This window comes from Rhincodon typus, chromosome 12 (assembly GCF_021869965.1).
Source record: "Rhincodon typus isolate 14 chromosome 12, sRhiTyp1.1, whole genome shotgun sequence".
NCBI lineage: Eukaryota > Metazoa > Chordata > Chondrichthyes > Orectolobiformes > Rhincodontidae > Rhincodon > Rhincodon typus.
Genome location: NC_063343.1, coordinates 56,476,388 through 56,489,492, shown reverse-complemented (window position 1 = coordinate 56,489,492; position 13,105 = coordinate 56,476,388). Strand labels below are relative to the sequence as shown.

At 39.2% G+C, this 13,105-nt stretch overlaps 1 protein-coding gene across 13 annotated transcripts in view; it reads left to right on the top strand.

Annotated features, from left to right (window-relative positions):
- hmgxb3 (HMG box domain containing 3) overlaps window positions 1–13,105 on the top strand; it is a 77,379-nt gene that overhangs the window by 30,510 nt on the left and 33,764 nt on the right. For 11 of the 13 annotated variants that reach the window (XM_048603551.1, XM_048603554.1, XM_048603555.1 and 8 more), the window contains exons 10-14: window positions 2,550–2,651; window positions 4,683–4,804; window positions 6,527–6,631; window positions 7,611–7,763; window positions 9,514–9,812. In XM_048603551.1, coding sequence (XP_048459508.1) covers window positions 2,550–2,651; window positions 4,683–4,804; window positions 6,527–6,631; window positions 7,611–7,763; window positions 9,514–9,812 — 781 coding nt within the window. The remainder of the gene's footprint in view (window positions 1–2,549; window positions 2,652–4,682; window positions 4,805–6,526; window positions 6,632–7,610; window positions 7,764–9,513; window positions 9,813–13,105) is intronic. The other 2 variants (XM_048603558.1, XM_048603559.1) reach the window with 2 other exon arrangements.

The following is a 13,105-nucleotide window of genomic DNA, read 5'->3' as shown; positions in this document are numbered from 1 at the left end:
CCGCTTTCCTGCTCCTCTGATGCTGCTTGGCCTGCTGTGTTCATCCAGCTCTACACCTTGTTATCTCAGATTCTCCAGCATCGGCAGTTCCTACTATCTCTGAATCGATTCCTTCCCCAAATCCATACTGACTATCCTTAATCCGTATCTGTTCAAGTTCAGTTTTATTCTGCTAGTCAAAATACTTTCTAATAATGCCCCCACCGCAGAGATTAAACTGGCTTGTACTTCCCTATTCTATCCCTTTCTGACTTTTTTTAAAAGTGGGCAACATTACCATGCCTCCAGACCTCAGGACCTCATCTGTAGTTGGAGAGGATTTTAAAATTACTTCCAGGGATCCTAATGTCTCCTCCAAAATCCAGGAGTGCATCTCATTTGGGCCTACAGATTTGACCTCTTTAAGACAGCTTAACCAACTAGTACCTATTTTCTATCTTTGTTAATTTTCTTATAATATTTCGCAGTCTTCTGTCTTGACGTCCATACCGGAGTTGTCTGTATCTTTTGTGTTGTGAAGACCTTGCAAAGTTTTACTGAGGATTCTGTCCACGTCTACTGAGACCATCCAGTATCATCTCTAATAGGCCTTGCTCATTCTCTTTATTTCTGCTCTTTACATCTTTAAAAAAAGACTTTGTATTTTCCTTTATTCTACCTGCCAGTGCTTTCTTAAGCAGTTTTTCAGCTTTTCTAATTTCCTTTTTAAGTTCCTTGCATTTTTTGTACTATTCTAGGGCCTCTGCCACATTGAACCCTGACCTGACCATCTATCATCAACTTTTCTCTGAATCCTATCCTTTATTTCCCTTGACATCCATGGTTCTCCAGTCTTGGACCCTTTTGTTTCTAAGGAACATATTTGCTTTGTATGCTTGCTATTTCCCCTTTGAACGCCTTTCACTGTTGTGACACCATTTTATCTGCATGCAGCTGGTCCAAGTCCACTTTGGCTAAGTCATATCTTAGTAAAATTAGCCTTTCCCCAATTTAGAATGTTTATTCTCAGCCCAATTTTATCCAAAATGCTCCCTGACTGGTACAGTTTTGACCTGCCTGGATTCATTTTTGAATATTAGCTCTAGAACTGCCCCCTTCCTTGTTGAGCTTCCTATGTTGCTAGCCAAAAAAAATTCTCCTCACTGTTGCATAAGAATTTTGTTCTCTACCTACCTTGAGCACTAAAACGTATCCCAGTTAATATTTGGATAATTAAAATCCCGTACTCTATTACTGCCATAGTATTCTTGCACTTCTCTGAAATTTGATTGTATGTTTATTCTTCTATGCCCCCGACTGTGTGGGGCCGATAGTACGCATCCAGCAATGTGTTTGCCCCTTTCATGTTTTTCTTTACTTCTACTCATAGGTTTTTAGAATGGAATCCCTACAGTGTGGAAACAGGCCATTCGGCCCAACAAATCCACATGGACACTGAAGAGCATCCCACCCAAACCCATCCCAGTAACCCTGCATTTCCCAAGGCAAATCACCTAACCTACACATCCCTGAACGCTATGAGTAATTTAGCATGGATAATCCACCTAACTTGCACATCTTTGTACTGTGGGAAGAAACCGGAGCACACAGCAGAAACCCAAGCTGACACGGGGAGAAGGTGCAGACTCCAAACAGGCAATCGCCCAAGGGTGGAATTGAACCCAGGTCCCTGGCACTGTGAGACAGCAGTGCTAACCGCGAGCCACCGTGCCACCCCCATTTGATGATCTTTCCAAGATGTCATCTCTCCTCACTGCTGTAATTGATTCCTTGATCAATGTTGTTTTTAGAAATCGGATTTTAGATTTGCAACCAAAATAATGCATTCTAGTAGTATATAACAAAAATATTTTCTAGCTGGCTTCCAGGTTAAAATATGTGTGTGTCAAACAATTTTATTTTAAGTACCTTTCAATCCATCTCCACAAAGGGATTGATTATTACAGAGGGAGGCAAAGAGGTATAAATCATTCAAATAAAGTTGGTGAGAAAATTCCCCCACAAGAATTTGTGATGTAGGGAGATACCGCCTTCTTTGTATTAGCTCCAAAACGGTTTTTATTTTATTTTCTGTGTGAATAATTATTCTCACAATTGTCTGCTCTTTCTCTATCAGCCACCAGATGTTTTCTGTATAAATATTAATCTAATTCCCCCTTGAAAAGTTACTATAGAAGTGCATTCTGGATCAAATTTACCTGTCTAGAACATCTTCCTCTAGTTTTCTTTGCCAAATAGCTTAGATCTGTTATTGGTTGCAGACAGTTTTGCTAATGGAAATTTGCTTTCCCTTATTTACTAGTTTCAAAGCAGGTCATCATTTTTAATTCTTGCCTTCAGTTCCCCCATATTCTTCTCTGCTGAAGAGCAACAGTCCTGGTTTCTGTGGGATCTCCCCACTACTAAACACATTTATCCCTGGTATTGTTCTAATAGATCTGCACTAAGTTCTCTCCACATCTTGGCATTCTTCCTAAATTGTGCTAGTCAAAAGTTGACATTAGTAGAGGCCTAGTCTTTAATATTCTCATATAGTGTGCTTTCTTTAGCTTCACAGTCTGGGGTCACCTATATTCGAGTGGTTACAATGCCTGTCAATCAAGCAGATCCAGCGGAATGTAATGTGTCTTCAGCAAGCCAGAAAGCTACAGGTATACAAATTTTTAGGCAATGGTATGAAAGATTTCCCATGTTATTTCCCTGTAACTTGCTAGCATAAGAATTCTTGACCAAATATTTATTCCATGTTACCATGTACTAAATTTTGCTCTGAAAGCAGGAAACCAGTAGCTGAACCTAATTTTGTTGCCAACAGTCTACCTCTAGTTGGGAAATTTTCCAAATTCAGATTTTGGCATAGGCAAACCATTGTTTTATAGGAGACAGTCTTCCTGTCCATTTGAATTAACTGCGTATGATTAAACTAGGATTAAAATGAGATTGATGGTTTCAGATGCCTAAAACAGTCATCACTGAGTTGCTGGTTTTCCTGCGGGAATAAGTTTGGGCAGATTTGCCCACTGCCCTGATGCCTAAATGATGCCAGGAGGGTTAGAACACCTTGATCTGACAAAGTTCATAATAGTCACTTCTCCCCTGTCTGCTGTGACTTAGCTTCAAAGAGTTAAATCCTTTAACCTAGCAAAACACTGACTTGTTTAAACATCTCCTAATTTCCATGACGAGCCCCAGCATGGTCTTCGCCTGCTTTCAGTTGGTTTGATTCAGACAGCTGCCGACTGCCACCCACCCCTGGGACAGGCTTTTAACAAGCACTTATCTGTTTTAGTTGGCTTGTTTAGGAGCACAGGCATGTTTGGAAACTCACGCACCCTCCACTCTCCCGATTGTTGCTAAAGTCAGAGACAAAGTTGGGATGTCGCATGAATCTGCATGACCCTGCTGCTGGGTTTGTTTTTCAACTGTATGTCTCCTTTGCATTCCAAATTAGACTCTGAAAGTCTGCTGTGTGTCAAGTTTGAATATCACCTCTTTTTACTTGCATGTTACTTTTCCTGGTCTGTTCTATTTCAATGCATGTCTTTATTTTTAATCATTAGAACAAATTTCTAAAATTTGAGACAGCAGTTCAAAATCTGAAGACTATTTGTATACTCTTCCAGGGATTCACTTGATCCCCGCTGTCTATACCTGACAGATGCTTCTTTCTTTTTCCTTGACCAAGACCTCAAATTCTCAAGTTATTCAGCATTCTCTACACCTACCAGCCTTGCCCTTCATACTAACAAGAACATAATGTCTCTGGACTCTTGTTATTTCATTTTTGAAGACTTCCCATTTTCCAACCAAGCTGGTTGGCATGGATGAGTTGGACCAAAGAGTCTGTTTCTATGCTGTATATACCTATGACTCTGTTATTGGAATCTATTCATCGGATTATAGTCTCGGAACTCATTTATAGCCATGTATAAATTCTTATGCTTTTTTTTTGTACATAGCTGATGGTGCTCAGCTTGAAATTAATTGTCAGTTTTGTAAATACAACAGTAAGACAATGTACTGTAAAGTCCATATTATCTGGATTGCAAGCACCCAGAATTCTTAAGTGACCAGCATCAAAGATTCAAGACGAGAATTCTGAATACTTGGGATTCAGAAAAAGGGGACTTTACTAGTATTAGCAATTAGAAGGGAATTATAGTTCAGATGCTTTATTAAAGCTAGTTCAAGATTTAACTTATCGATAAAGACAAAATCACCTGTAATGGCCAGGATGCAGGTATTTATGAATGGTTGCGGTGCTTGTTGTTAAGACACATTCACCTTGTGGTAGCAATGAGCTGAGTTTTCCCAGCCACCACTAGTATTTCTCAGGCAACTAGCACATTCAGGTAACTTGGCACTCCATTCCCTGTGCATACCGGTTACTAAGAGATTACAGTAACATCTGTTTAAAATTAGAGTGAATACTGAACCTTTAGCAAGCTGAGAATTATTTTTGAAAATTATCACATTGTTACTAAAAGATAATAGACCAGCAGTTTGTATCATGGAATTTAGTATGTGGCCTCAGATTAAGATGAAAAAATAAATTTAAACCAACTGATGGTTATGCAAAAATCTTGGAGTTTGTTGTCAGAAACTGTTATATCAAAAGATAATGTAACAACAAAACTTCTTAATGCAAAAGGAGGAAACTAAAAATTGTTCTTCCTTTTTAGCAAGGGGTTCCTCGGCAAAGAGCTTATTGAGTTCTCCTCCTCCATCAGGTCTAAAACCCAGCACCTTAAAGCAACTGGGGCATTCTATTTTGCATCCAAATTATGAAGAGACAGAAGAGCAGGTAAGTTTGCATATTTATCAAAATGAGTGATTTTAATCTTTTGTGATGTCAAAAAGTAACTTGGATAGGCATTCCAGTTAAAGAATGTTAAATCATTTTACTTAAAAATTCGTACATTATTCCTGATTTTAGTTTCATCTCAGCTAAACTGACAGTTCAGGTTGAAGGGAAGAAGAAAGAACGTAGTTCTCAACGATCCAAATGTGATTCCTGCACTTTTACTTATCAGGAAACATGTTTGACAGGGCAGCCTCCCTCAGGAAAGAACGGGCTCCTTGGTTTCAAAGGTTAGCCCAGAATAATGTCTTCAATGTTATACTGCAGTTGTAAATGTCAACCCAAAATTAGCTATAGTCCATGAGGGGCTGTATGTATCTCTTGTTCATTGCATTTCCACGTGTTGCTATCAGTCCTCCCTCTGTTTGCTTTCTGATATTCACCCATCTATTCCTTGTCTGACCTAGCCTGGTGTTTCCGGATGGTTTTTATTGTTGCCAATACCAAACTGTCTACTGGTCATAAGTTCTCAGTTTCCACTTATTCACCTCGGGTTTAATGATACAAATCCATATAAATCACAAAATCTGACAGGAGAATAGCCGAAAAGGGTCTCTGACGAAGTTCCTTTTTTGGATTCTTTTAAGAGCCAGGAGAAGTAAAGGTATTTTACCAGGTTCCACCAGGATTTCCTAGGCCCCTCTAGCCCAGGCACTCCTCATAATCGCCGTATGCCTCTGGCAAGATCATTTGAAGGATGAATTTTCCACTTCCACCCCAACCAGTGACATTTTCCATTGAATTCAGGCAGATCAAGGTCCATTATTTGAGTAAAATATGTTAATATCATTTAGATCTTGCACAAACTTTGAGTGGTTTTCCTCTTTCATCCTGCACAATCCAAATTAAAATCAAACTTTGTTACACGATACAAATGATTAAAATGTAATTACAACTCAAAATGAACTCTTCTAAAAGTAGCATTCAAGCTAGCTATCTTTTTTAAACTAAACCATGTAATAATTTTTTTAGCTTAACTATGATTTACTAGGCCTTTTCTTATTCCTACCTACCAGTTCATTGCTAACTTCGAAAAGAGTTTCAACCTGTTGCTTCTCCATGCTTTGTTTTTAATAGCAAATTGCTGCTTTATACTCTGCATGCTGTCATCCTCAAGTGTGTTTTTTTTTAAAAATCATTTGTTACTTTAAAGGATATCTGCCCAGGTGATAGATTTGCTTTCCAATTGGATAGAACCGCAGCCCCTCATAGTATATTTTTATTTTCTTGTGTTTATACCTTCGTGCGAACGATAATCTAATCAAAGGCTATAATAATATAAAGTTAAATTAATAATTGCATCAAGAAATATGAAGCAAGAGAATGGAGTCAAGAGAAATGTATATCAGTCTTGATCTTGATGAAGCTTGTACTGTCATTTTAAGGGGCTGTTGTTCTTTGTACGTTCAACATTAACCAGTTTTTCTAATTATCAGGCAGGCGGTGCAGTACTGTCGTGCTCTGTGCCCCTCCAAAAAATTAGAATGTTTCATGATCATAGCATCATTATTGACAGGCTGCCTTGAGAAATTATTTAACAATGAGATCAACTGACTTAAAATAAAAGTTATAGTAATATTTTAATTTGAGGGGCTCAACTTCTGCAAAAGCTGAAAGTCATCTGTTTGTAACTTTGTTATAAAGAATGTTTTTTTTTGTTTATAGACAGGATTAAAAGTTGCCACAGAGAATGGGTCACCTCAAACGAGTGCAGTTTCAGTCAAAACCGTGTGCCTGACTCTTCCAAAAACAAACAAAGCCAGCGCTTTTGTAAGTACAGTATAGTAAATGAAGCTGTTAGCATTTTGTTTGCAACATTCTGTAGTTTTTAACTATCATTACAGTTTCCACAATAAGAGCATCAGTCACCCTGCAAAGTGTGGTTCTTTTGCCATTTGTTACTTTAATACATTCTAGCCCAGATGACAGATTTGACTTGCTGTTGGGTGGAAATGCTGCTCCAGATGAGAAGCTGCAAATCATAGAGGGGTCAATCCCTGCACTGAGAAGGCTTTGAATTAATCCTAGCGTAGGATATCAGCTCTTAGAAGGTGCTTAGGGACAACACTATTGTGTCTAGTTTCTCTTCTTCCCAAAGTTCAGCTCCCTCAAGCTACAGGGTTTCCTAGAAAATTTGGCTTGCTTTGTTTAGATTTACAAAATGACCTGGTTTTAACATAAAACTATTAATCTTATTAAAATATTAAAATTCCACCAATCTGCTTGAAGTGGATTGGTTTGCCTTTGCTGTGTCCCACCAACATTAAACCTGGAAGTGGAAGTTTTGGGGTTGGAGTTGAGCTTTATCAAATTTTAGCATCTTGTGTGCCCTAAGCCTCCATTTTTGGGAGCTTAAAATAGTCTGTATGTTTCTGCCAAGTGGAATTACAGTAAGTCTTTCCTTTATAGGACAGGAGCACGAGTAGAAGGAAGAGGTGAGAAAATGAAAAAGAGTTTTGTTCCTCTCTGTGGGAAAATACCTATCTACTTAGAAATTGCTTTTGATGGCACTGCAGGCATCAGTAGAATATGGAAGAATGAGGAAGAAACCATGTATGGTCCTGTATCCTGTGTATATGGTCATTTACCAAAGGTCCCAATGTTGCTGTGTTTCCAATCATGTAAAGTGTTCATTGTTTTATGAGTCATGAGTGTATTACATGATTCTTTATGAAGTCTTGTGTATTTACATTTCTAGCACTGTTGTGTGTGTCAGTAATCAGCTAAGTGTATTTATTGTGTTCTTAAGGACCTTGGTTTGGCAACTTGCAGAGGTAAAGGTCGTTGCAAGAATCCCAAATGTACATATGTCTACATGAACCGGTACAAACCAGGAGTCTGTCCAAAGTGTGGTTATGACTTCACAAGGGATAAACAGGATGTAAAGCCATCAAAACCTGTTGTGAGTATTATATCTAAGACAAATAGTGTACAGTAACAAGGTTCATAAAGGAACAAAGTAGACCATTAAGCACCTGAGCTTGTTTCATAATTTAGTACACTTCCTCCAAGGCCTGTACCTTCCTTCAAAGGTTTGCTGTCTAGAACCATACTGTAAACCTCTATGACTAACTGTACTCAGTACTCCAGATGCGGTTCAACCAGAGCTTTGTATGACAGAAGGATGACTTCTGCACTATTTACAGTGTGACCTGTTTTTGTGTCATTGTAAATAACAGGGTTTCCTATCCCATCAAATTCATTGGTACATACGGTGATTAACTGAGACGTCTATGCAAATGTTTGTGAGGTACAACTATTCACAAATGTCAATTATCTCCCTTCAATTCCACTGGTTTCTAGCAGTGCAAATAAATCGTATCATTGACATTCCTCAGTTTACCAATTCAAGCAACTCTGATTTTTATTTTAAAATCAGGTTTGCCAGGCATGGGTCTAACTTTCACCAACTCTTGCTATCCCTGTCTGATCAACTGAAAATTTTCAAATATTCAGTCATCCATCTTTAATCATCGACCCTAGAAATTTCCTGACAACAGATTAGACTAATTGGTCTATAATCCCCTTATTTTACCTCTGTCAGCTCTCTTAAATAGTTAAATATATGCAGATTTCCAGTCTGAACGAATGATTACTGAATTGGGAAAAATTCAAAAACTTATGCATGGGGCATCTGCAATATTGAATGGAAACTGCCTGATCATAGGGATTTGTCATTCTTTTTTGTGTTTATTCTGTTAATTTGCTTGAGTTCCTGATTCCATATTAGTTTTCTCTAGATCTCTGACATTCTGACCTCATCCAATCCTGTAAATACTGATACACACAATTAAGTCAGCACGTCTTCTGTTTCCTTATTTCGAAAGGTAATGATACTGTCATCAGTTTTCAAGGACCCACATTGCTCCTGACAGCCTCTTTTTTTTTACATATATTTGAATGTAATTATATTATTTTCGATATTTTGATAAACTTAATCTGTTTGTCATGCATTTTGCAGTGCTTACTATCTGTTTTATCACCCTTTGCATTTCTATACATCTTCCCGATTTTCTAGGGCCACAATTTTTGTTTTACATTTTTAAGTTTTTCCTTTAAGTTTCGTGTTGCTGCTTATGCGTTGATGTTTATATGCTGTCACTTGGCAAGTAGAGATCTTGTCCTTTAAGGGTATAACCAGATTCTATATCTCTAATTCTTTTTCAAGCATCACAAATCTTCAATCCTTTTTAAACTCATTAACAGATCTACCCAGTTTGCTGCTGACGGTCCTGTTGGTTTAACATCGGCTGTACCTAAATCTTATCGCTCTTCCAAATAACAAATTTAACTCATTCATATTATGATGACTATTTGACAAATGTTCTCATGCCATTGAACTGTAAACTGCATTAATTAACAATTCCAGTAAAGCAGACCCCTTGTTTGTTCTAAAGCATACCATATATATTGATGTAATAGTTTAGTTTCTAAGACTAAATTTTTCAGGAATAAATAAAGAATCTATCTTGACACAAGTTGGTGATTTGTCCTGATGAGTGCAATATTAAAAACTTCTACAATGTGTCCCTTTTGCATTAGTACTCAGGTTCTGTACTACTAAGCTACCAGATATTCAAGGTATTGCAGATAGCTTCTGGTTCCTCTTGTTTATATTTTTAAAAATATGGAGTTTTAAATTTTAATTTCAGATAAACAACGCACTTTCTTTGGGTCTGTTGAATCCGGAGGAGGGGCTAACCCAGGCCTCAAAGGATTTACAACGCCAGACTACATTACTGCTGCTCAGGAGAACAGTTCAGATCCCTGAGAACGAGGCTGAACTTCATGAAGTTTTTAGTCTAATTCAAGAAATGAACAGCTCAAGGTTGATCTTGTCAACAGTAAATGAGACCATAACACTTGAACAAAATTCGTGGCCGAATTACTTTGAATCTTCAGCCACTATCTGTGGCTTATGTGACAGCCAGTTATTCAAGGGTGGACAGAAGTAAGGATCTTTTTCTACTCCACTGTTGTTACCTACTTGAGTACTGTATTGTTATACAACGCATGCCTTGGAATTGTGAAACAACTGTGTATATATTTTACTATTCCCTTGCCATTCTGTGGGGAATTAGATGTTTCCCCACAAGATTCAAAGCTTACTCCTGTGAAATTGTGTAAAATGATTTAAAGTTTAAACAATTAGGAAGCTGGATTCCAGATTATTTATTTATCTGCTGCTGTCTGGGCTCATGGGCTGTGGGCACATCTGGCTAGGCCAGAACTTCTTGCTCACCCCTGATTGCCTTAGGTGGTTGTGGGTGATGATGAGCTATCTTCTTGAACTGCTGTCATCCTTAGGGGCAGGGATACCCACAATGCTGGTAGGAAGTTCCCGAATTCTGACCGGTTCCAAGTCGGATGACGTATGGCTTGAAGGGAACCTTGCAAATGGTGATTGCCCCTTGAACTTTGAGATAGTAGAGATCATGGGTTTGGAAGTTGTTGCCAGACGAGCCCTGGTGTGGGGCTCCTGCATCATGCATCTTACGGATGTTGCACACTGATGCCACACTGCATCAGTGATGAAGGAGTGAATATTGAAGGTGATGGATGTGGTGCTAATCACAAGGGCTGCTTTGTCCTTGAGCTTCTTGAGAGCTATTGGAACCACACTCATTCAGAAAAGCAGAGTGTGTCCCTTGACTGTTCTGACTTATGTCATGTAGATGGTCGACAGATATTGAGGAGACAGGAGATGAGTTACTCACCAGGGAATTCCTGGCCTCAGCTTACATTTGTAGCCACAGTATTTATAAAGCTTGTCCAGTTCAGTTTCTGGTCAATGGTAACTCCCAATATGTTAATAGTGGGAGATACAGTCATTGAAATGCCATTGAACTTCAAGGGGTAATGGTTAGATTCTCTCTTATTGGAGGTGGCCATTACCTGGAACTCGTGTGCGTTACTTACCCACATAGCACCCCAGACCTGAATGCTCACCAGATCTTGCTGCATAAGCTCATAGATTGCTTCCATTTGTGAGGAGTTGCAAATTGTGCAGTCATCAGTAAACATACTCACTTCTGATCTTAAGATGAAGGGAAGTTCATTGAATATGTTGCGATGCATTAGTGTGAGATGTATTGAGTACGAACGTATTGTAAAATTATGCATATAATGTGAATTTCCAAAATGCATCAGACTTGTTTGATGGCATGCTTCAGTTACCATTCTTAGAGACCTTTTTTGTTATTATTGCTTGTGCAGCATCCTCTTTTATTGCCTGTGATATGGGCTTCATTTCCATTATGCGTTGCCCATTCTTAATTGTTCTTGAATTGGGTAGTTTGCTAGATCATTTATAAGTGCAGTTAAGTTTGCACTGGATTTGTAGATCAAGCCAGGTAAGAATGGTAGATTTCTATCCCTATAGACATCAGTGAAACAGATGGATTTTTAAGGTTTTGGAGTAGATTTGTAGCTCGGGTTGTGGGTATTGAGGTTGGTTGGCTCGCCAAGCTGGTTCCTTGTTTCGCTGACGTTTTGTTACCATGCTGGGTAACATCCTCAGTGCAGCCTCCGATGAAGCATTGGTGTGTTTTCCCGCCTGGTTTTTAAACTCTGGGGTCCGTTGAGATGGATTGCCTCACTTCCGGTTTTCCTTCGTAGTGGAGTGTATATGGGGTCGAGTTCAATATGTTTATTAATAGCATGCTTCATGGAGTGCCAGGCCTCTAGGAATTCTCGTGCCTGTCTCTGCCTAGCTTGTCCCAGGATCTTGGTGTTGTCCCAGTCGAAATGGTGGTTCTCCTTTCCATGTGGATTGAGATGAGTGAGTATTGGTCATGCCTTTTCGTAGCCAGTTGGTGTTCATGTACTCTTGTTAGTTTCCTTCCTGTTTGTCCGATATAGTGTTTCTCACAGTCTCTGCAGTGGATTTTTGCAGTAATCAGTGATAAGATGTCACAGTCATCAACACTGATGTGCCAGATGGATTCATCTCACATCTGGGTTTGAACCCATGGCCCTTAAGCATTCACCTGTGCCTCCAGTGACACATGACCACTGTGCCACTCTGTTCCTCAAAATTGAACAATAAAAGTGGTATATATTTATAATGCTAAATGAAAATGAAAACTAAAACTGGTTTACATAACGTTCCTTCTAAGCTTCACATGCATGCAGCCACTGTGATGTTCTACACGCAACAATTGGCATGCGAATGTGATCACATCAGTCACTTCAAGTTCTGGAAGTCACTACAGCACATGGTCCTTGGAGGTCCGTGCAGAAGAAGAATAATTAGAGCGAATGAGATAACAAGGTGTAGAGCTGGATGAACACAGCAGGCCAAGCAGCATCATAGGAGCAGGAACGCTGACGTTTCGGGCCTAGACCCTTCATCAGATTCTGATACCTTGTTATCTCAGATTTTCCAGCATCTGCAGTTCCTACTATCTCTAATTAGAGCGAATGCTGGTTTTAAAATGTATATAACATTATTGAGCTGCAGAGAGACTGGTTCAGCTTATTATATTTCAGTGCTGAAAATAGATCGCTGACAAAGTGGAGGTTAAAGCATTTTTGCTGCTGAGATACAGTTCCATATCAATTTTAACAGCAAGTGATTAATACGTCCACTTGACACAACTGCAACCTGTTGCCCGTATACAAGCCTAAAAAAAAGTTCATCACTCAACTACCTTGAAGACAACTTTTGCATATGGGTAGCAGACAGCCTTTTACTCTTTTAAAACAAAACTTTAATTAGGTTTGACAGCCCCTGGTGGGGCACTGTAACAGAGAAACAGGTAAGTTCTTAATGGAAACTTATAAAAAGTGAACATTTTCCAGGATGATGATGCACTCCAGCCCCTGTGGTGCTAACTGGTCTTTAAAGGCCTCTATCGTGCCAGTGGATACTGCATGTTCCCTGTCAATGGACAGCTGAGTGTAGATGTAACCATGAAACAGGGATAGACAGTAAGGCTCTCTCCGCAGTTCACTGACTGACCTATTAATGGAGACTTTGGCCAGGCCTAAGAGCAGGTCCACAAGAAGGTCCTCTGACCACCCCTCCAAAGCGTAGGGTGCCTGCAGATTTGGGGTGTGGTGCTGAAGTGCAACCCAACATTTAAAAGTAACTGCTTCAAAAAAAGAACTAAAGATGGCCTGCAAGTGAAATCATTCAGCATAAGTATGGATTACCATTTTCCTATAGCCTACATAAGCTACAGCGGCTTGGCAGCCAGTAAACTTAATTAACCTGCTGTGGCAGGGGCCTAGAGGCCTAGT